Raw genomic sequence first — 23,735 nt, 5'->3', positions numbered from 1 at the left:
ACAGTTTGGGGTATTCCACAGGTAAACTTGGGGACTGTAATTTTAGTGCCAGGCCCAAGTGTTGGAAAATAATATAATATCACAATTAAGCAGTGAGCATCTATGAGGTAATGCATAAGAAAAATATCTTGTGTTTTTGATGACACATTCCATTCACATTATCAACAACGAGTCTGCTTACGAGTCATTTTTCTTCCTTTTAAGAACTCTGTCCAAATCTAGAAAAAAGTGTAACAATCTTTCATAAACCCAGGTTGCTCATGTCTAACTTATAAAAATCTTTAGAAATGTACTCCTCTGTTTTTCTATCACATTTTTTTTTTTCCTGTTGCCCTTCTTCTGCCTTATCTGTTGTTTCAATTGGCTTTTTACTGTCCCATCATTGATCGACCAGTCTTTTAGGGAAGGAAGGGGTCCACCCTGTCTCCGCCTAGCTGTAAAATCAGAAGAGGATATTTCTGGCTTTTATATCTTGCTACTGTCTTTAAAGGGCTAATTTTTAGCTTGAATTATGTCATAAAAATTGTTAAAACATAAACTGACCTAAGTAGATCCCATGTGCTTAATTAAAGAGTAGTTAAGGAAATTAAGGAAAATAAGAATGACTCAGATAACCAAGAAAGGCATTTATATCATGTTGGTAATAGTAACAGAGTTATGAGGTAGCTTACTATTATAAAAGCCTTATAAGAAGTGTCATACCATCTAATTCTTTAATTAGAGATTAATATCCCTTTGAGATGGACAGAACAGGTATTATTGTCAGTGCTTTTTACAGAAATGCACTTTAGTCTGTGGACAGACAGCATACCTGGGATTGTTGTTTGACATGCAGATTCTCAGGCCTCCTCCCAGACTTTTTGAATTAGAAATTCTTGGGCTGGGGTTCCCGAACCTCTCATAACAAGTTCTCCAGGTAATTTTTTTGTGTATACTAACACTTGCAAAGCACAGGTTGACATGTAAATATGCTGTGGTTCATAGAAGGATAATTATACAATATTTACTATCAAATGCTAACAAAGCAAAAGCATCCTGGATTTGTGAGCTCTGGTTAGGTTTCTTCTCCCACAGTGAAAAATAATCCATTTACAAGCATAAGACAAAAATCACAAAGGATGCTAAGTGTTAGTGGTAGCCTCATGGCAGGTGATAAGAGCTGAAGAGATGGTAGAAGGAAAAGATAGATATTTATTTTTAAAAAATGACTTAACCATGTCACTTTAACACGGGATTTCTTTTACAGTTTAACTTACCAGCTGGATATGTGGGACTGGTATTCCTGGGTTTGGCACTGTCCTATGCCATTTCTTCACCACTGGTGGGCCTGCTCAGTGATAAAATGCCAGTAAGTACACTTCATTAATATTTAAGAATGACTTTTGTATGTCTAGACTGGTGGTTGTCCAACTGTACTTCTGGAGTTCTGCAGGGCTACTGATTAGAATGAACATATTCAAATTTTTTAAAAAGTTATCTTTATTGAAGTATAGGTGACAAAGAAAACTTTAAGATATTTGAAGTATACATCATGGTGATTTGGTATATCTATACATTGTGAAAGGATTCACTCCATCTAGTTAATTAATATATCCATCACCACAGTTATCTCTGGGGGGAGAGGAAGCAGGGAGAACATTTAAATTCGAATATACTCATTTTTTTGAGCTGATGGAGAGGTTTCAGGATCTTCCAACTTGTCATCACCCTGAGCAGATTCACTTTTTAATTGCTTCAGCTGGTAAAAGGGGAAGCTTATGCCAAAACTGTTGATAAACTCCTGGATTAGACTTTCTAAAGGAAAAGGTTCCCTTGATGCAAAAAAAGTGGATTGACCTTAATAATGAGGACAGAGCTCCAAGGTACTTAGGACTTGACCAACTTGAAAGGATAAAATGTAGTTTTTCTACGAGAGTGAAAGGACTGGTCATGTCAATGTGCATGGTTATCCCAGAGCCATCCTGAAAGAAAATTTCTTCTGTTCTCCTTTAACTAGGTTTAAATGATTCAGTCTAAATGACTAGTATAGAGAGCTTAGTACTATTAACCAAGTCTCAAGCTTCTGTGATCCTAGTGCTTATTTTCATGTTTCCCCTCTTTCTTGCACGTGTGTATGTATTTATGAAGACTGGTTATGTGGCGGTTGGTAATCCAGGTGAGAAAAAGCAAGTGTCTTAAAGGGTTTGGAGCTTAGTTTTAAGATGTAGTCATATATATAACTGAATGGATATCATCCCCTTGTAATGTTTAGCCTGCATTTCAGTAGTTTATAAGAAAACATTTATTTGATACTTCTTAAAATGTGAATTTTTCTAGATAATGCATCTACTTGGTTGTTTCTTGTGGTGACTGCTTCTTTAAAGTTGTTATATCTGAAACAGTTCATCATTTGCAAAATCTACAAATACTCCCTTTCCAAGGGATCCTGTCCTTTGCCCACACCCTGTCTTGGGGTAGACTGATTGCACTTGTTTTGTGTTTACCATCTACCCTGTTTTCTCTTATATGTAAAGTTTTGTTTTCAATGTATTAATTTTTTTTTTAAATATCATGACTTGTGTTCCTTGATGATTTCTTTATATTCTTGGATTATGGGAGGTTTTTACCTCTAAGTTTCTTTGGACTTTCTTTCTCAGCACCTGAGGAAATGGCTTCTGGTTTTCGGAAACTTAACCTTAGCAGGTTGCTACATGGTCTTAGGACCTGCCCCATTCTTGCACATTAAGAGGTAATTTTTTTTCTTCTTTCAAATTTTTGGCCAAGTATTATTAAGAATTATTTTTTAAAAATTTTGGTGTAACTCTGATATGCTTAGTATCTGAATCTTATTATTTAAATAATGATCGGATTTAGGACTATATTGAAATATGTTTTACTGACAGTATTACTGGATGCTAGCAATGGTCTAGCTTCTGTGTCATCCTTAGTATGTGATAGCTGCTTACTAAAGCTTGTTTGTTGTAATTTCTTTGCTAAAATAAAGTGAGCTACTTAGAGCTTTTTAGGTACCTCTGGGACAAAGCATGACATGGAAAAAAGCAAGGATCTCAGAGTCCTTCATGTTTGGGTTTGTATTTGGGCCTTGTACCTTCTTTGGTATGTGAACTTGGATAACTCATTTAACTTCCAAGAGCCTAGGTTTTCTTATCCACACACACACACGAAACAGGTGATAATAGTACCACTGGGATAACTTTCTAGGCTCAGGGTGGAGTGACTCCAGCCCAGGGTTCCATATCAGCAAACTGAAGCTTAGAAAACTTTCATGTCCCTGTAAATGCTCCTCCTGGCCAGAAAGCAGTGTATCCAGTCAGCCCGTCCCCCCCCAGATGGCCAACCCTGCCCTGGCTTTCTCACCCCAGCCAAGACAGACGGTGTGGCCCTGGCCAATCAGATATTTTCTGATTTTCCCTTCCTTGTTCTTTACTCTTTACCCCGTAAAAGCTTCCTGCCTCCCATCCCATCTTGCGGTCCTCTGAGAGGAGACCATCCACCTCATGAAGTGTTAAGTCAGGTTTGCTTCTGTCACCTAGATTGTCTTCTTTAATTGTTTTCACAGACCCCCATGGCAGGGTCGCTGCAAGGATTCTAAAGAGCAGAGGATATGAAGTAACTGACGTGGGCCTGGCATGAAATAGCAGGTTCCTGCCACCGCCTTCACCACGCCCCTTCTGTGCCCTTTTCCAGTCAATGGAATTTTAAAACTAAGTGCTTGAAGGAGTGACATTAACATTGACATTTTAATCAACTTTGGAAGGGTTTTATATGGTGATTAGGCAGGATGACTCCAGGCATTTAACATGTATGGCCAAAGACCTGGGGATAGCAGAATGAACTGATTTTTTTTCCATCAAAATATAAAGATCAGATGGGAATAAGAATCAGACTAGTTTTGTAATCTGTGAAAGGAACTTCTCCCAAGTTCCTTGCCCTTTTGGGCATGAAGCTTTGTTGTCTCTTGCAATGTTAATTTTTTTTTTCTCCAAAACTTTTTTGCAGTCAGCTCTGGTTGCTGGTGCTGATATTGGTCATAAATGGTATCTCTGCCGGAATGAGCTTAATTCCAATTTTCCCAGAGATTCTCACTTGTGCACAGTAAGTTACTTCTGTTGCTTGAACTGTTGTTATAATTAATGGTAAACATCACAAGCTTTCTTGAATTTCTCAATTTTGTAGGATGTTGGATATTTTTTTTACATTACTAAATCTTCATGATTTCATGTCACACAATATTGTTATAAATACTATAAGCAACAATACAATAATATAAATGATATAGAGTAGTATTATAGGTAAAATGTGATAGGTAAAATGGGTTGTGGGTAGAAGCTTGGCTTGGTTTACACCTTGGTACAGATATACTTTTAAAAAGTCAAAGCATATATATATGTGTATATGTATATGCATAACTGAAGCCCTTTGCTTACAATAGGAATTAATACAACATTGTAAATCAATTATCCTTCAATAAATTTTAAAATAAAGCCCAAGCACAGTGGAAAGCCCTCAGCATCATTTCCCTCTCACAGCAGAGGTCCATACAAGGACACAGAGTGACCAGGTGAAATGATTTTAGCTCCAATTCCAACGTGTGCATTTTCCCCCCTCACACCACCAAGCACTTCTCTGAAACCAGGTGAGTGTCCTGCAGTTCAGTTAATTCTGAAACCATTTAGCTGGAGATGGCAGCAGGTCCCCCAGGTTAAGGGCTCAGTCCCACAAGACCGCTCTCTGCTGCAGAAGCCAATTTCAAGTGCAGATTGTTACCTGTGCTTCTGACCCACTGGCTGTAAATCGGCAGTTCCCATGACTTGGATTTGGTTAATTTACTGGAGTAGCTCACAGATCTCAGGAAACCAGTTCACTCGTCAACAGTCAGATGACAAGATACCAAGGGCAGTGAGGTCCCAGCAACGGGGCCTCTCTCCGGGCCCAGCACTGGGGCACGAGGAAGCATTCTGGCTTCCCAAGCTGGGAGCATTCTGAGCTCAGTCCCTTTGGATGTTTATGAAAGCTTCATTACGTAGGCACGGCTGATTAAATCATCGGCCAATTGGCAATTGATTTAATCTCTAGCCCCATTCCCATCCCTATGGGGAAGGGGTTTGCGGGGCTGAAATTTCCAACCCTCTAATCCATATTGATTCTCCGTGCAACGTGGGTGCTGGTCCCAAAATCATCTCATCAGTACAACAAAAGACACTTTTTTTAAAATGGCTTTCATCTTTTAAGAAATTCCACAAATTTTAGGATCTCTGTGCCAGGAATGGGGAAGAAGACCAAATGTATCTTTTTATTGTGAAGTACTATACCACACCAGGCATTTGTCACTTGGCCGTCAGTCTTTAGTAGATGTGATGATGAAGAACACAAAGTGAACTTGAGCAGGAAAATAACTGTTGGTTCTGATGTGCCAATTCAACAGTCCTCATAGGAATTAGGAGCTGCTTCTGTACTTTCTGAAAGTTGCCCATTGTTCTCTTTACATGTTCGTTTCATTTTAAGATTTCTTAATTGTATACTTTAACATGTAATGCAAGTGGGTCAGGATTCTTAATATTGTATCCTATATATATACAGTAGAAGCATTTCTAGAAAACCCTGGAGTAGTCATAACTAGGAGAATAGCTTCAAATTAGGTTAACTTTTTATTTTAGAAATGGAGTGTTCTTGCTGTTGGGTTTGTCCAGATAATCCCTGGTTTGGTTTAGTTTATCTACCATACGCTGTTCCTTCGTTTCATGAAAGTCTCCCTTTTAATCATGAATATACTCTTGTTCCTTTTTGCAGCGAAAACGGATTTGAAGAAGGATTAAGTACCCTGGGGCTTGTGTCGGGCCTCTTTGGTGCAATGTGGTCAGTTGGGTGAGTAGCTTTGGAATTTAATTCACACTTGTAAATTGGAGACTCCTATTCCCATTTTACAGATGGAGAAATTCAGACACTGAGAGATCAGAGGAGCTGCCAGAATGCACATAATTCTCTTCGGGCAATGCTGCAGTTTTGACCCATGCTATCTGACTTCAAGATCAGTGGTTAAAAAAAAAAAAGATCAGTGGTTATACCAACAGTTTTCATAAGATAACCACAATGGCCTCATATACTTTGTCTTATTTAAGTGATATTTTAAAGTTCTTTTAACAGGACCATGTCTCAGGTTTAAAGATGTATTCATTTATTCATTCATTTTTGTATTTATTTTTTACTCTGTACTAATGGCAACCCACTCCAGCATTCTTGCCTCGAAAATCCCGCGGATGGAGGAGCCTAGTAGGCTACAGTCCACCGGGTCGCAAAGAGTCGGACATGACTGAGCGACTTCACTTCACTTCACTTCACTTCATGTTGTTGTTCAGTTGCTAAGTCGTGTCTGACTCTTTGTGACCCCATAGACTGTAGCACTCCAGGCTCCTCTGTCCATGGAATTTCCCAGGCAAGATTACTGGAGTGGGTTGCTATGCCCTCCTCCAGGGGATCTTCCCGACTCAGACCCACATCTACTGCCTCTTCTGCATGGGCAGGTGGATTCTTTTCCTTTGAGTCAGCAGGGAAGCCCACTCTGTACTATGCCAGAGAGAGAATTATATGCTAGCTGTGTAGCTAGCATCAATCAGTATGTACTGAGTTATTTTAAACACAAATACCTGGAGAGAATATAATAAAGACTCTTTTGAATGCATGCCATCTTTTAAAAATTCTCATATAAGGCACCAACTTTTCAGAAGCAATCATAATCTTAGGATTGTTTAAACATTTCAAACATCATCCTTTTCAGGTAGAATTATTTTCTTACTTCCCTTGTGGCTCAGCTGGTAAAGAATCCGCCTGCAATGCGGGAGACCTGGGTTCAATCCCTGGCTTGGGAAGATACCCTGGAGAAGAGAAAGGCTACCCACTCCAGTATTCTGGCCTAGAGAATTCCATGAACTGTACAGTCCATGGGGTCGAAAAGAGTCAGACATGTCTGAGCGACTTTCACTTTCTATGTTCTTACACCTGATGCCCTGTTCAGGGCTTCCCAGGTGGCGCTAGTGGTAACGGATCCGTCAACAAAGCAGGAGATAAGATGAGGGTTTGGTCCCTGGACTGGGAAGATCCCCTGGAGGAGGGCATGGCAACCCACTCCAGTATTCTTGCCTGGAGAATCCCATGGACACAGGAGCCTGGCGGGCTACAGTCCATGGGGTCACAAAGAGTTGGACAGGATTGAAGTGGCTTAGCATGCACGCACACGTAGTTTCAGTATAATGAATTGAAGAGGTCATGTAGCCCATAAGCGGTAGCTTTCTTTTGGCTCTTTTTAATCTTCTTTCTTCTTTCCACCGTTAGTGCTTTTGTAGGACCAACGCTGGGGGGATTTCTCTATGAGAAAATCGGTTTCGAATGGGCAGCTGCTCTACAGGGTCTCTGGGCTCTGACCAGCGTGAGTAATTAGTCTTTTACTTTCATTTTTCTTATGTTTATGGAGAAACATGACTTGGATAATTGACGCTAACCATATCTTTCATTATGTTAAAGGGACTAGTGATGGGCTTGTTTTATCTGTTGGAGCACTTGAGGAGAAGGAGGAGGTATGGTCAACTCTGGAGCTTTTCCCCTGCCTTTAAAATTTGGCTTGTGGGAGTGGAAAACAAACACCATTTTACACCCATTCTTCCAGTCTGAAGCTCTCTGGGCTCTCTGTGCCTCATCACTTGATAGACACACATATGGAAATAGTTGGGTAGCGATGTAGGTACTGAGGTTTTTTTTTAAGGTGAGAAATATTGAGGTTGGCCTCTTTTTTCCTTCAATATAGATCTGAACTTCAAAATATCCTTGGCACAGAGGAGGAACGGACTGCTCTCTTGTCTGAAGAAAGGTAGCCTTAGGAATTTCAACCAATACAGGGCTGGAAGATGGATGCTCCTGGCCTTGAACATCAGTGTTGGACTTTCTTAATTTTTACGCACAAACCTCCGTGGACTCCACACGAGCATCCTGGAAATGTTAACATAGTTTTGGGGGATCCTGTGTTGGGCTGTACATCCTGCTGTCCTGAAGAACTGGCCGACTGAACCAGTCATATCTGAAATCTTAAATATGAGAGGAGTCATTGAAAATGAACAGAAGTTTGTGGTCTTGAGTGACTAGACTTGGCCTTGAAGATGTGGTTGACTCTAGGTGTCCTGTTGCATCTGTTTACTTTTTATTGAGTGCACTGATTCTGTGAATGTACCTTTTTTATTAACAGGAAAAGAATTGATTTGACATGCCTATAAATAATGTAAAGATAACTCAAAATATACAGAATAATTACTGTGAAATCAGTTTTTAAAATAGTTGCTTTCTCTGTGCCCTGAGTTTTTGTTTGTTTGTTTTCGTTCAAAAAAATATTTCCAGCCTATGGTATAAAAACTCTATTGTATATCCTGGCCATCAGCTCTTCCAAAAATTTTGTTTGTGTGAAAAATACAAGAATAATATTACTTAGCACTTCCAATATTGTAACATACTGTGAATTAGGATCTTGATTTATAAATAATGCTTGGTTTAATATTATTCATTTCTCTTAATGTCTCTGTTTTAGTTCTATCATTAAAAAAATTAAATATTTCCAATAGATGTATCCCATTTCCAGAGCAAGTGAGTCCACAGGAATACTTGTTCTATGTTAGGGAAGGGGTTCCTCTGACTTCATGTAAAATCCATGTCATTGTTTTGAGTGAATCTCTAATGTGCAACTCTCATACCTCCTGATCCATTTTCATAGTTTAGTAGCCACATTTACCACCACCCCCAATTTTTTAGTAGACTAAATGGTTTTTATTCTATTTAGTAATTCAAACATATTAAATGCCTTCTCTAAGCAGACATTGTGCTTGGTATTACAGAGTTAGCTGTGATCAAGATAAACAGTCTAGCCTTTATGGAACTAATATTTCAGTGGAAGGGATAAAGAATAAATAAATGGCAGAATCTCTGATTATCTATGATAGAAATAACCTGGTGATATGAAAGAGTAATTGGCTGGAGTTGATTAGGTGTGAGGGTCCTCCTTTAGATAAGGCCTGTCTGTGGAGGGGCTTTTGAACCGAGATCTGAAGGATGACAATGAGGCAGCCGTTGAGAGGGGAGAGCCCTCCTCAGTTTGCGCAAAAAGGCTTGGCATGGTCAAAGAGAAGGCGGCCATGGTCCTCAAGGCTGCAGACCAGTAAACAGAGGAATTTGGAGAGGTGGGGAGGGACTGGCTTTTGAATGGAGGATGCCAGAATTTGATTCATATTTCAGGAAGCTTGCTGTGTTTGCATACTCGGGGTAGAGGGGGATCTTCGGAAGCCTTGAGACAGTCATTAATAGTTCCAAGCAAGAAGGTGATGAAGTAGAGAGAAAAGGATGTTTTGGAAGTGGAAGCAACAGGGCTTGTTGATATGGAGAGAGGAGAGGGAAATTCAGGACGACTCCTGGGATCTGGCTTGAGGGTATGGGTGGGCAGCGATGCCTCTTAGTAAAATGGGGAAGAATGGGAGCAAAGCAGGTCCTGAAGAAGCAAATTAAACCTTGCCCTTTCACACCACTAGAAGGGGGGAAAAAAAAAATCACAATACCCAGATTGGATAATACGGACAGAAACTGGACCTAAGGACCATTTCAGAAGGCTGCTTGGCATTAATTCCCCAAACTGAAGATTCACAAACCTCATGAACTCTTCATTCCCCCCCTCCCTCCAAGCCCCATAACCCTGAGAACGCCACAGGGTGGTCCAGGGCGTGCCAAGCCAAGCGCAAATGGCCTATCACTCCTCCCCCGCTTGCTGGAGCGGCACTAGGACGAGTGTGAGCCCGGCCCGCTGCACTCCTGTGCATCCTGGCTGCGTTCCAGTGCTTTTCTTCTCTGGGCGAAGGTTAGAGGAAAATACCCCTCCTCCGCGCAGGGGTCAAGGATGCCGCCGAGGGCCTGCAGTTCCCAATTCTGCCACGTGGGGCCGCTATTAAAGCACCGCCGGGACCCTTCGGCGGCTCAGTGCAGGGACTCGCGCCGCCCCGACCTGGCGTCCAGACGTCACTCGGGACTGTCGGCCTGTTACAACCCTCAGCGCGCTGCTGACTGTTGGAGAGAAGTTCAAAGAAAGCGCAAAGATGCCACGCTGTCTGTCGAGAGAAGTTTTTGTTCCCACTCCCCAAACACCGCTGTCCATACGTGCTGTGGGTACTGGTGTATCTAAAGCCACTTTGTACCAAACCAACTTTGCACTTTCCTCGTGATGATTTTGAAATATTAAATAAAAGAAAGGTTAAAAGTAGGAGAAATGATAGCAGAACTTTGAACAATGAAACCAAGAAGTAGGTCAAAACTATCAAGGGAAATCTTTGTTTGTGTTTATGGTTGTTTGGTTTAGTGGCTGAATCGTGTCCAACTCTTGCGACCCCACGAACTGTAGCCTGTGCGGCTCCTCTGTCCCTGGGATTCTCCAGGCAAGAATATTGGAGTGAGTTGCCACTTCCTTCTCCAAGGGATCTTCCCGACCCAGGAATCGAACCCAGGTCTCCTCCATTGAGGCAGATGATTTACCGACTGAGTTGTGGTCTTCTAAATGTAACAAAATGTAGGTAAGTGCCCAGTTTAAAAAAACTCCTTTTTTTTTTAAAATGAGGCTGAATGTAGAATAACTAAAAACTATCTTTTATGTTAAGATCACATTGCATCCTATGCATATATAACATACAAACTAAGTCAAAGAAAAAATAAACAGGACAAGTAAAATCACAGATTAAAAAAAATTAAACTTAAAAAAATTTGTGATAATTGTTGATTCCTATGTAGTTATAAGAAATAATACCCAGAGATCATCTTATTCTTTACCCAGATACCCCAATGGTAACAGCTTGTAACACCTGTAGAACAATATTATAACCAGGTTATACTGGTAGGAGAGAAGGCAATGGCAACCCACTCCAGTACTCTCACCTGGAAAATCCCATGGATGAGGAGGCTGGTGGACTGCAGTCCATGGGGTCGCTAAGAGTTGGACATGACTGAGCGACTTCACTTTCACTTTCCACTTTCATGCATTGGAGAAGGAAATGGCAACCCACTCCAGTGTTCTTGCCTGGAGAATCCCGGGGACGGGGGAGTCTGGTGGGCTGCCGTCTATGGGGTCGCACAGAGTTGGACACGACTGAAGCGACTTAGCAGCAGCAGCAGCATCATATTGGTAGAGTCAAGATAAAGAAAGATTCATAATCTTCACGTTGACCCAAGCTGCCACTTTTCTTTCACACTTCAGTTCAGTTCACTCACTCAGAGTGAGAGTCCGACTCTTTGTGACCCCATGAACCGCAGCACGCCAGGCCTCCCTGTCCATCACCAACTCCCGGAGTCCCCCCAAGCCCATGTCCATCAGGTCGGTGATGCCATCCAGCCATCTCATCTTCTGTCGTCCCCTTCTCCTCCTGCCCCCAATCCCTCCCAGCATCAGGGCTTTTCCAATGAGTTAACTCTTCGCATCAGGTGGCCAAAGTATTGGAGTTTCAGCTTCAGCATCAGTCCTTCCAATGAACACCCAGGACTGATCTCCTTTAGGATGGACTGGGTGGATCTCCTTGCAGTCCAAAGGACTCTCAAGAGTCTTCTCCAACACAACAGTTCAAAAGCATCAATTTTTCGGCACTCAGCTTTCTTCACCATCCAACTCTCACATCCATACGTGACTACTGGAAAAACCATAGCCTTGACTAGATGGACCTTTGTTGGCAAAGTAATGTCTCTGCTTTTAAATATGTTGTCTAGGTTGGTCATAACTTTCAAGGAGTAAGCGTCTTTTAATTTCATGGCTGCAATCACCATCTGCAGTGATTTTGGAGCCCCCCAAAAATAAAGTCTGACACTGTTTCCACTGTTTCTCCATCTATTTCCCATGAAGTGATGGGACCAGATGCCATGATCTTAGTTTTCTGAATGTTGAGCTTTAAGCCAACTTTTTCACTCTCCTCTTTCACTTTCTTCGAGAGGCTTTTTAGTTCCTCTTCACTGTCTGCCATAAGGGTGGTGTTGTCTGCATATCTGAGGTTGCTGATATTTCTCCTGGCAATCTTGATTCCAGCTTGTGCTTCTTCCAGCCCAGCGTTTCTCATGATGTACTCTGCATATAAGTTAAATAAGCAGGGTGACAATATACAGCCTTGACGTACTCCTTTTCCTATTTGGAACCAGTCTGTTGTTCCATGTCCAGTTCTAACTGTTGCTTCCTGACCTGCATACAGGTTTCTCAAGAGACAGGTCAGATGGTCTGGTATTCCCATCTCTTTAAGAATTTTCCACAGTTTACTGTGATCCACACAGTTGAAGGCTTTGGCGTAGTCAATAAAGCAGAAATAGATGTTTTTCGGAACTCTCTTGCTTTTTTTATGATCCAGCAGATGTTTGCAATTTGATCTCTGGTTCCTCTGCCTTTTCTAAAACCAGCTTGAATATCTGGAAGTTCACGGTTCACGTATTGCTGAAGACTGGCTTGGAGAATTTTGAGCATTACTTTACTAGCATGTGAGATGAGTGCAATTGTGTGGTAGTCTGAGCATTCTTTGGCATTGCCTTTCTTTGGGATTGGAATGAAAACTGACCTTTTCCAGTCCTGTGGCCACTGCTGAGTTTTCCAAATTTGCTGACATATTGAATGCAGCACTTTCAGAGCATCATCTTTCAGGATTTGAAATAGTTCAACTGGAATTCCATCACCTCCACTAGCTTTGTTCATAGTGATGCTTCCTAAGGCCCACTTGACTTCGCATTCCAGGATGTCTGGCTCTAGGTGAGTGATCACACCATCGTGATTATCTGGATCGTGAAGATCTTTTTTGTACAGTTCTTCTGTGTATTCTTGCCACCTCTTCTTAATATCTTCTGCTTCTGTTAGGCCCATACCATTTCTGTCCTTTATTGTGCCCATCTTTGCATGAAATGTTCCCTTGGTATCTCTGATTTTCTTGAAGAGATCTCTAGTCTTTCCCATTCTGTTGTTTTCCTCTATTTCTTTGCATTGATCACTGAGGAAGGCTTTTTTCCTTATCTCTCTCTGCTACACTTACTCCTTCCTTAATCTCTGGCAATCACTAATCTGTTCTCCATTTCTGTAATTTTGCCATGCCAAGAATGCTGCACAAATAAAATCATATAATATGTTATCTTCTGAAATTGCCTTATTTCATTCAGCATAAGATTCTTGAAACCCATCCACATTGTTGCATGTGTCAGTAGCTCATTTCTCACTGAAGAGTGTTATGTGATGGGTATGCTGCTGCTGCTAAGTCGCTTCAGTCGTGTCTGACTCTTAGCGACCCCATAGATGGCAGCCCACCAGGCTCCTCCATCCATGGAATTTTCCAGGCAAGAGCACTGAAGTGGGGTGCCATTGCCATCTCCGTCATGATGGGCATACAGCTTGATTATTCATCCATTGAAGAACATTTGGATTGTTTTCAGTTTATAGCTAAAACAAAGCTGCTACTAACATTCATGTACAGGTATTTATGTGAAAATGTCTTCTCTGGGATAAATGCCCAGGAGTACAACTATTGAGTTGTAAGGTAATTGCATGATTAGTTTTTTCCCCAAATAACCCGTATATTTTACATAGGAAATTAGTTTTGGACAATAAATATTAAATATTATACATCAATGAAATATTCTATTTACTTGCTTATTAAGTTATCCAGATTTAAATTTATTAAACATACCTCTCATATCTAGCTGGCAAGAGAGGTGGATAACAAATACTGAACTGCCAACTGATTTTCATTAAGTACAATTAGTAAGTGAGAAGTAAAGAGTTGGTATCTTTTATTTATATACAATCATTGCAACAGGGAATGATCTAGAGACTAGTTATGATGGGCTTCTTTCCTTTGGTATCAGTATCATATGTCCTCAAGTTATGAAATAAACATGCAGGAGAGTAAGACTCTGAAACAGCATACTTAGAAAAAGTAAAATGTTATCTAAAGCATTAACAAATGAAACAAAATTTTACATATTCAGTTTTTCGTTAAGAACAACTTGCAACTCTTAAAATATTTGCACTATTTCCTGTCAGCAACAAATTGGCAGTTGCCATGGGCACTTACCCTGTATCTCAATAAGGATTAAATTATTTGCTGACACTTCTACTGAGTTTCAACATCCTCTGAAAGGAGTTCAGTGTGGAGAGCAAAAGTGAGGCACTCTGTGCTCAGGGGGAAAACACTGGCAGGATAGGTCTTCAGATAGTTGGACATTTTCAGGAGCCTATTTTATGAGGCCAGTTCTTGTATTTCCTCATATCTAGAAAAGCACAAAAATCCTTCATGGTGGAAACTTTTCCTCCTGACTAGCAGAAACCTTCTGGAAACATATGTGCTTGATTGCATGTATTTCCCCCTTCACCAAAATCGTGTATATACTGACCTTCCTCCATCTGTCTCTTTGAAGCAGTCTCTCAGAGCTATCTGAAGTGCTGTCTCCCAGGCTGCAGTCCTCATTTTGCCCAAAATAAAACTTAACTGGCAACTTCCATGTTGTGCCTTTTCTTAAGTTGACCTTTCTTTCAGAAAATCGACAGATCCACTTTGAATCCCAGTTTATTTGTAGGTGACAATCTAAGAAACATGATGTTCAGGAATAGCTTGTGGTTTATAATCTAGTGCAATTGCATCAGCAGTACTAAAATAATCTGGAGTGTATTTCTTACTGATTGTGGTCAATAGCACAACTAATACAAAATGCAGTATTATTATCATTTTTAGGTTTTTGTCATTCAAGATAAGTTTGAAAACCAAATCAGTTAAGTCGCATCGTTATATGTTTCAAAAGTCACAGCCATGAAATCAGTTGTTGGCTGATTTCAGTTTCTTGTTGGCATGAAATCAGTTTCAAATCAGAATTTGAAAAGAGTTTTTTTTTTCTTTTAAGAGAATTAAAGCCAGTGTAGGTAAATATTTTATTTGAACACATTGACCCGAAACAAATAGATGGCCAGATAGTTCCTCAACAAAGATGGGTTTATTTGGAATCAACAGAGAACTGCAGTTCAGGGTTCGTAGCCATGGTGAGCCATGCACAAGTCCCCACACAGCCAGGGAAGGAGAATACTTCTATAAAGGGAAAAGCAAGTTGGAAGGGCACTGGTAAACAAACAGGCCTTGGCATTTCATTGGCAGAGTCCCTGCCAGGAAAGAAGATGGATTTTTCTTTCCCCTATTGGGCTCTGCTATCCTCGCAGCGTATGAGAGCTTCCCCTCTGATCTCCCAACTCTATTTTATTGAGATTTCTGTTTACTGAATGTTTGAAAACATCATATTAATACTTTTCCTTCAAACATTTTCAGAACTTAAGTGAAATGAATGGTTATATTCATTTCCTCTGTTGTTTTCTATTGCTATTACTGGTTTGCTGTTGCCTCTTTTATTTATGTATCTGATGACGATCAGAGTTACCTGGTTGTCGGTGTGCCCATTCCTGAGAGCTGGGTCCAGCTTGCAGATCTGGAACACGAATAGTATGAGGACAAGGATGTGCATGTCCTGCCACTGCCATCTGGTAGTAAGGAAGTTGCAAGATTTAATTACATAAATGCATCTGTGTCTCTTTTTCTGTTTTGCATATAGGGTTATCCTTACCATCTTTTTAAATTCCATATATATGCGTTAGTATACTATATTGGTCTTTATCTTTCTGGCTTACTTCACTCTGTGTAATGGGCTCCAGTTTCATCCATCTTATTAGAACTGATTCAAATGAATTCTTTTTAATGGCTGAGTAATATTCCATGGTGTATATGTACCATAGCTTCCTTATCCATTCGTCTGCTGATGGGCATCTAGGTTGCTTCCATGTCCTGGCAATTATAAACAGTGCTGCGATGAACATTGGGGTGCACGTGTCTCTTTCAGATCTGGTTTCCTCGGTGTGTATGCCCAGGAGTGGGATTGCTGGGTCATATGGCAGTTCTATTTCCAGTTTTTTAAGGAATCTCCACACTGTTCTCCATAGTGGCTGTACTAGTTTGCATTCCCACCAACAGTGTAAGAGGGTTCCCTTTTCTCCACACCCTCTCCAGCATTTATTGCTTGTAGACTTTTGGATAGCAGCCATTCTGACTGGCGTGTAATGGTACCTCACTGAGGTTTCGATTTGCATTTCTCTGACTTTTGGACTCTGTGGGAGAAGGTGAGGGTGGGATGATCTGAGAACAGCATTGAAACATGTATATTATCAAGTGTGAAACAGATCACCAGCCCAGGTTGGATGCATGAGACAAGTGCTCGGGGCTACCAGTACTGGGATGACCCAGAGGGATGGGATGGGGAGGGAGGTGGAAGGGGGGTTCAGGATGGGGAACACATGTAAATCCATGGCTGATTCATGTCAATGTATGGCAAAAACCACTACAATATTGTAAAGTAATTAGCCTCCAACTAATAAATGGAAAAAAAAATTACATGAATGCCACTGCAAACTCTCTGAAAGAAAAAATATACTTGAGGTCAAACATGTTGTTAATTGGAAAAAATTAACTGCACAAGAAAGAAAGATCCTCCCACACTTTTTCATTCCTGAATGTGTCTTGATTTGTTCTCAGTACACAGAGGAGCAAGAACTCCCAAACAGATACAGCATATTAATTGATCTTCCATATAAACAAATTTCACTTAGCAAAGCCTAAGATTTGGATTCTGGGTGGGTCAAAGCAGACAAACACAGACTTCAGCTTTTCTTCTCTGTCTTTGAATATAGTCACTTTGGTGAATGACCCAGCTTACAAGAAATGGAAGATGCTGCTCATAAAGAAATTCTTCCCTCACTGAAACTTCTAAATTCTCTACAAACATTTGCCTGACCTCTTCTAGAACAAAGAACAAGAGGCTGTGGGAGGTACTGTGACCCTGCCCTCCCTCCAAGCATGACTGTCACTCAGGAGGGGTGCGGCTGTGATTAGTTTTTAAAGCAACCCCCAAGCAGTTTTCCAAAGCAGTTTTACCATTGCGCAATCTTCTCAACAGTAACGTATGACTAACCCAGTTTCTCAGTAAGTTTTGTGTGTGTGTATGTTTAAATAAATAGGTTTAAATAAGATAAAATAAAATAAAATAATAGAGTGATGCATGAAATATGGAGAGTTATTGATTAGAGAGCAAATCTGTGGGACTGCTAAGAGGAAAAATCATCCAGATGAGCTCATAGAAATGGACTTTAAGTTAATAATTCCAAGGGAAGCCATTCAGGTCAGGCTGACATTAGAAGAAAGGAAACATGAACAATTTTGTGGAAATGAGAAAATAGAGAATGTGAACTAATTGACATTCTTTTAGCAAATTAGTGGCCAAAAACAGGTAGGCATCTGACCTGAGAGATTTAAAGACCTGTGTCAAAGCTGTACTGGGCATCCCTCTCACCAAAGGGCCTCCACGTTTTGGGTGTGAGATGATAATAACAGCAAAAGCTATTCAGCCCATTTATCAACACTTTCCAGGTGAGAGAAATGTAAGGAGAGGATGTGTGACTGGCTCATGGCCGTACACACAGGGAGTGGTTCAAACCCAGGAATTCTGTCTTCAGGGTCCATACTTTAACCATTACCCAATATGATCATGACACTCATCAATATAGTGGGGAAAAATTCATGCCATGTAAGCAAATAGTAATTAGATGCAAGACCATGCAGAATTTAGTTATCTCTACCTGGAGGGAAGATCAAGAGTGGATATGTTTTACAATAGAAGAAAAATATGCTAAAAAGAAAGAATATGGAATAAATGTAAGAGTCAACTTTAGTTAGGCCTTGAAGGCTAGGAAGTGCCCAGCTTCTATCGTTCTATTACTTCTCCTGGCTATTTTTGTCATTGCTCAGTAGAAATCATGTATTGAGTTGACAAAAAAATTCATTTGGGTTTTTTTTCAGTAACATCTTATGGAAAAAACTCAAATGAACTTTTTGACCAACCCTATAGTTCCATCTGGCCTCTACGACTGCTTGAAAGAAAAACCCAGTAATCATAGTTGCCAGGCTAGAATAATATACACACTCCTTCTGGTGCCTATGGTGTCAGCCTCCCCTGGCCACCTGCTCTCTGTACAGAAAGTAAGCCAAAACGGAAACTCAGAGGTGACTGAAGGAGCTACAGGCCATGGAAAGAAGAAAGCAGATGGGATCCAGCCAGGGGTGGGTGGAGGATTTCATGTAGACCAAGCTTGTAAGTAGTTACTTCATGTAACAAACATGCTTTTTCACATCCTTGCCCATGAAGAACAAGGTAAAGTATTGGTGAATTATTGTGGTGCCCTCATATTGCTCAACAAAACAGTAAATGTACCACTGCTTGATGCTTTTCTATTTTTAACCTATCTTTTCATTTTTTTCCCCATGTAAGTACCTGAGATTTCAGTTTTATTTTTATATCATATGTACCCTTTCAAATACAAAAAAGGTCTTAATGACCCAGATAGCCACAATGGCAAGGTCACTCACCTAGACCCAGACAATCTGGAGTGTGAAGTTAAGTGGGCCTTAGGAAGCATTACCATGAACAAAGCTAATGGAGGTGATAGAATTCCAGCTGAGCTATTTAAATTCCTAAAAGATGATGCTGTTAAAGTGTTGCACCCAATATGCCAGCAAATTTGGAACACTCAGCAGTGGCTACAGATCTGCAAAAGGTCAGTTTCATTCCAATCCTAAAGAAAGGCAATGACAAGGAATATTCAAATTAGCATACAATTATACTCATTTCACATGCCAGTAAGGTAGTTCTCAAAATCCATCAAGCCAAGCTTCAACAGTACATGAACCGAGAACTTCCAGATTTTCAAGCTGGATTTAGAAAAGGCAGAGGATCCAGAGATCAAATTGTCAACATCCATTGGATCATAGAAAAAGCAAGGGAATTCCAGAAAAAATCTACTTCTGCTTCATTGACTATACTGAAGCCTTTGATTGTGTGTGTGTGTGTTCATTTGCTTCAGTTGTGAGCGACTCTTTGTGACCCTATGAACTGTAGCCCACCAGTCTCCTCTGTCTGTGGGATTCTCCAGGCAAGAATCCTGGAGTGGGTTGCCATGACTGTGTGGATCACAAATTGTGGAAAATTCTTCAAGAGATGGAGTTACCAGACCACCATACCAATCTCCTGAGAAACCTGTATGCACTCCAAGAAACAACATTTAAAAGCAGACATGAAACAGCGGACTGGTCAAAATTGGGAAAAGAATACAAAAGGCTGTATATTGTCAGCCTGCTTATTTAACTTACATGCAGAGTACATCATGCGACATGCTGGGCTGGATGAATCACAAGCTGAAGTGAAGATTGCCAGGAGAAATATCAACAACCTCAGATATGTAGATAATACCACTCTAATGGCAGAAAGTGAAGAGAAACTAGAGAGGCTCCTGAGGAGGGTGAAAGAGGAGAGTGAAAATCTGCTTAAAACTCAACATTCAGAAAACAGATCACAGCATCCAGTCCCATCACTTCATGACAAACAGAAGAATAAAAAGTGGAAACAGTGACAGATTTTATTTTCTTGGACTCCAAAATCATTGCGGATGGTGACTGCAGCCATGAAATTAAAAGACGCTTGCTCCTTGGAATAAAAGCTAGACAGCACAAACCTAGATGGCGTATTAAAAAGCAGACACATCACCTTGCTGACCAAAGTCTGTATAGTCAAAGCTATGGTTTTTCCAGTAGTTATGGATTTTCATGTACATATGTGAGAGTTTGACCATAAAAAAAGGCTGAGCATGGATGAACTGATGCTTTTAAATTGTAGTGCTGAAGACTCTTGAGAGTCCCTTGGACATCAAGGAGATCAAACCTGTCAATCCTAAAGGAAATCAATCTTGAATATTCATTGGAAGGACTGATGCTGAAGCTGAAGCTCCAATACCCTAGCCACTCAATGCAAAGAACAAACTCATTGGAAAAGACCCTGGTGCTGGGAAAGATTGAGGGCAACAGGAGACGAGGGTGACAGAGAATGAGGTGGTTGGATGGCATCACCAACTCAATGGACCTGTATTTCAGCTTGGCATTTTGTAGTCCATGGGGTTGCAAAGAGTCAGACATGATTTAGCAACTAAACAACAACCCTTTCAAATGCAGGCTTCTACATCTGCCTACATAAATAAACAAGCGACTTTGATCCAGGTCCTAGGGATTCGTGTCATATGTGGCAGTCCTGACCTTACCCAAAGCATTGAATCCAACTGTCTTAGTTCAGGCTGCTACAAGAGAATACCATCAACTGGGTATTTTAAAACAACAGAAATTTCTTTGTCACACTTCTGAAGACTAAGTTCAAGAACAAGGTGCTGGCAGATTCCGGTCTGGTAGGACCCACTTCCTGGTTCATAGATGGTGATCTTCTTACTGTGTCCTCATGTGGTAGAAGAGGCAAAGTGGCTCTCTGGGGTTTCCATTATAAAGGCAGGGATTACATTCATGAGAGCTTCACCCTTATGGTCTAATCACCTCTCAAGGGCTTCACCTCCTAATACAATCACACTGGGGTTTAGATTTCAACATATGAATTTGTGAATCTGTTTGTGGGGGAAACACAAACATTCAGTCTATAGCACCAACTAAGAGACATTTCAGAAGTTCCTGTTGGTGAAGTCAATGAACTCCTGGCAGCGTTGGATTAGAACAAAATAAACTCTTTTTCTTTTGAGGACAGTGTGGGAGCATACTGATAGAAGCCAGATCAAAGAGGCTTCTGTAGTTTGTCTTACCACGGTCCTAAACTTTTGAGAGCAAGAAAACAGAAGGGTAGTTTGAACCATGTGAAATTGCTGTTGCCGGAGGTCAAAAACAGGTGGCGATTAGCAACTTCCTATGCCCAACCCTTCCATCCATTCTAGGAGAAGCAGGCTGGAATCCTTACTCTCTAAGAGTCTCTCTTGGTTTGAGTTGCTTGAACTGTCTGAAGAGTTGAACACCCATTCAAGTCCAGAGCTGGAGGAGCACCTCGTTTGGGTGGGACATGACTCCAAAACATCGTTAAAGTTCAGGCAGGTTCTGCTCAAGTTCAGCCTGATTTGGCTCAAGAAGCATTTTATTTCTCAGAGACTGAATCAGAGAGGCACGCTGAAGACCAAAGCACAACCCAAATGGGGACAAAACATTGTCCTTTACCACTAAGTACTTTTTGGGGGTACAGTGTTATCTTTTTTTTTTTTTTTGGTATATAGTATCGAAAGCAATTTTCTTTTTTTTTTTTTCTTTTTTTTTCTTAGTTGGAGGCTAATTACTTTACAATATTGTAGTGGTTTTTGCCATACATTGACATGAATCAGCCATGGATTTACATGTGTTCCCCATCCCGGGCCCCCCTCCCGCCTCCCTCACCATCCCATCAAGGATCTGGTTTTTCTGTTTTGTTTACTTATTTTTGATGTCATCCTTGCTACCTATGAGGAAATGCCATCAATGACTGTACATGCTATTTCTGAGTCTTTGTTAATGTTATTTCAACCTTGGAAACCAGGAAGTGCTGAGGCTTGAGTCAGAGCCAGGAGCCACTCCTTGCCTTTCTGAGGCCTTGGCATTCTTATTGCGCTGTTGCTGCCGCATGGATGTGTGTCTGCCAGGCCCAGCTGTGCATGCTCCGGGAGCTGGTGCCCAGGTGCTATGTTCCTGACTTCATCCTCAGCACAGAGCCCCAAATGGACTAGATCTGTTCAATTGAAAAATAGTGGTTCTGTGGACCTAACGTAAATTGTCTCCCCCTTTTTGTTAACTACTGTCATTCCATCATAATCTTGCAGACGACTTTCATGTGTCTCTGACTCTCAGGACAACTCTGTGAAAATGATAGAGCACGTATGATTACCTGAACTTTTAGGTGAGAAATAGAGGTTCAGAGAAGTGGAATACAAAGCAGAAACTACATTTCTAGGGAATTCCCTGGTGGTTGTGTGGTTAAGAATTGGTGCTTTCGCTGCAGTGAGTCTGGGTTCAATCTCTGGTTGGGGAACTAAGATCTCACAAGCTGTGTGGTACTGTCAAAAATGAGAAAAAGGAAAAAAAAAAAAAGAAACTGCATTTCTACTCTTCTTACTTATTAGAGCCAGAAAACCAAGTTCAGTTGAGTACTGTTTTTGAGATGATCAGATCCCAGTTAGAAACAAATATTTGAACTCTTGTCAAGTTTTTATAGTGACTCTTCATTCAAAACTTTGAATTGATTGGAACTTTTCACCCTCGTAATGAATTCCGTAATCAAAACTGGTAAATTAGGAAATAGATCTTATTAGCAATAAATTATAATTATTCAGTCTTTCCTGTGGCTAGGTAACACTATTTTATAGCTGAGTTATAAACTGAAGACGTTAATTTAGCCTTACTTAAACAATCACATTTATGAACATGAAAATGTAAACTCTTAAAGTTCTCTGTCCTGAATTTGGTGAAGATTTAAAAGTATATCAGTTATTCTATGGCAAATGTTTGTAAAACTCATTCTCTTTTTCTTATATTTTATAGCTCTTTCCATATTTAAATTGCTGTTTCATTTACTAGTTTCTGACTCTTCCAATGTTTTGTTATTCAAATTCTCAATTTTCATGAGACAATTTTGAAATGCTACAGAGAAAAAAGGAAACTTCATCACCTTGACTTTGCATCAGAAACCATTTCCCCTTTTGCCCTCCAGCCAAAAACCTCTAATAAACAAAACACTATATCTCTTGTGTATGGCAACAAAGAGAGAAAAACATCCAGGAAATTTGGAGACACTGAGATTCGAAAGACAGATAAGACTGTTTCTGTCCTTACCCTCCAAAAGTAAAGATTGTTTGTGTATTTTCACCAGCTTACCTAAATACTACTAAGCAAAAGAGATAATGAAGTATTACCAGTTGGTGAGATTAAATGACAAGGTAGCAGATCATGACCCAAATTATACTGGTAGAAATGCAAGAGCTTAAAGGCCTCAACTACACATTTTTTTTTTTTTTGGTATATAGTATCAAGAGAAAACAATTTTAAAAGAAGGGCCTGGTTTTTCTGTTTTGCTTCCTTCTTTTTGATGCGTCATCCTTGCTACCTATGAGGAAATACCATCAATGACTGTACATGCTATTTCCAACAGCTACATCAAGTATTTGTTCATATTTAGATTTACCTGTCATCTTCCTAAGATGGTCATTTTGAATAGGATTCCTTAAAAGATGCAACTGAATATTCAGACACCTGGATACAGATGTTAAACTAGAGTACAGACGCACGCATGATGTCTTAGGTATCAGGAAAAGATTCTGGAATAAACAGTGAGAAGTTCTACACCCTGTTTCTAATCACTCTGTCTCTCTATGCCTCCAATTCCTGTCCTATAAAGAGTTGTTTGTGTTACACACTCTCTAGACTCTAAAGGCACTCATGATTTACTGTATGAAAATAGATGATAAAAAATATCTTCACATTATCCACTAAAGACTTGAACATTCTTCTAAAAAATTATTTTCAGTTTTCTATTCTATATAGGTTAATAAGTTATTTCTTTACTAAAAATTTCTATTCAATGAAGAACATTTGAGCAGACCTGGTTTATAACCTTTAGACCTCACCTATATCAAGAATTGTATTTATTTGTTTCTACTCTTTTATGCTGTTTAAAAGTATTTGAAAGAAAGACTCAGATTAAAAAACAAAATCAAACAGACAAATAAACAAAATGCACTAAGTGCTTGTGTGATAGAATTGGACTGGAGAAGGGAGAGTATG

At 40.2% G+C, this 23,735-nt stretch overlaps 1 protein-coding gene across 3 annotated transcripts in view; it reads left to right on the top strand.

The window, feature by feature from the left end:
* SLC18B1 (solute carrier family 18 member B1) overlaps positions 1-8,541 on the top strand; it is a 30,904-nt gene extending 22,363 nt beyond the window's left edge. For 2 of the 3 annotated variants that reach the window (XM_043888422.1, XM_043888423.1), the window contains exons 8-14: positions 1,247-1,348; positions 2,637-2,728; positions 4,000-4,095; positions 5,791-5,865; positions 7,330-7,423; positions 7,519-7,571; positions 7,799-8,541. In XM_043888422.1, coding sequence (XP_043744357.1) covers positions 1,247-1,348; positions 2,637-2,728; positions 4,000-4,095; positions 5,791-5,865; positions 7,330-7,423; positions 7,519-7,571; positions 7,799-7,865 — 579 coding nt within the window. In that variant the 3' untranslated portion in view covers positions 7,866-8,541. Of the gene's footprint in view, positions 1-1,246; positions 1,349-2,636; positions 2,729-3,999; positions 4,096-4,529; positions 4,637-5,790; positions 5,866-7,329; positions 7,424-7,518; positions 7,572-7,798 lie in introns of those variants that run through there. The other variant, XR_006338009.1, reaches the window with a different exon arrangement.
* The last annotated feature ends 15,194 nt before the right edge of the window (positions 8,542-23,735 follow it).

This window comes from Cervus elaphus, chromosome 26 (genome assembly GCF_910594005.1).
Source record: "Cervus elaphus chromosome 26, mCerEla1.1, whole genome shotgun sequence".
NCBI classification, from domain to species: domain Eukaryota; kingdom Metazoa; phylum Chordata; class Mammalia; order Artiodactyla; family Cervidae; genus Cervus; species Cervus elaphus.
Note: the sequence above shows the minus strand (reverse complement) of the source record. Positions and strands in the feature narration are given on the sequence as shown.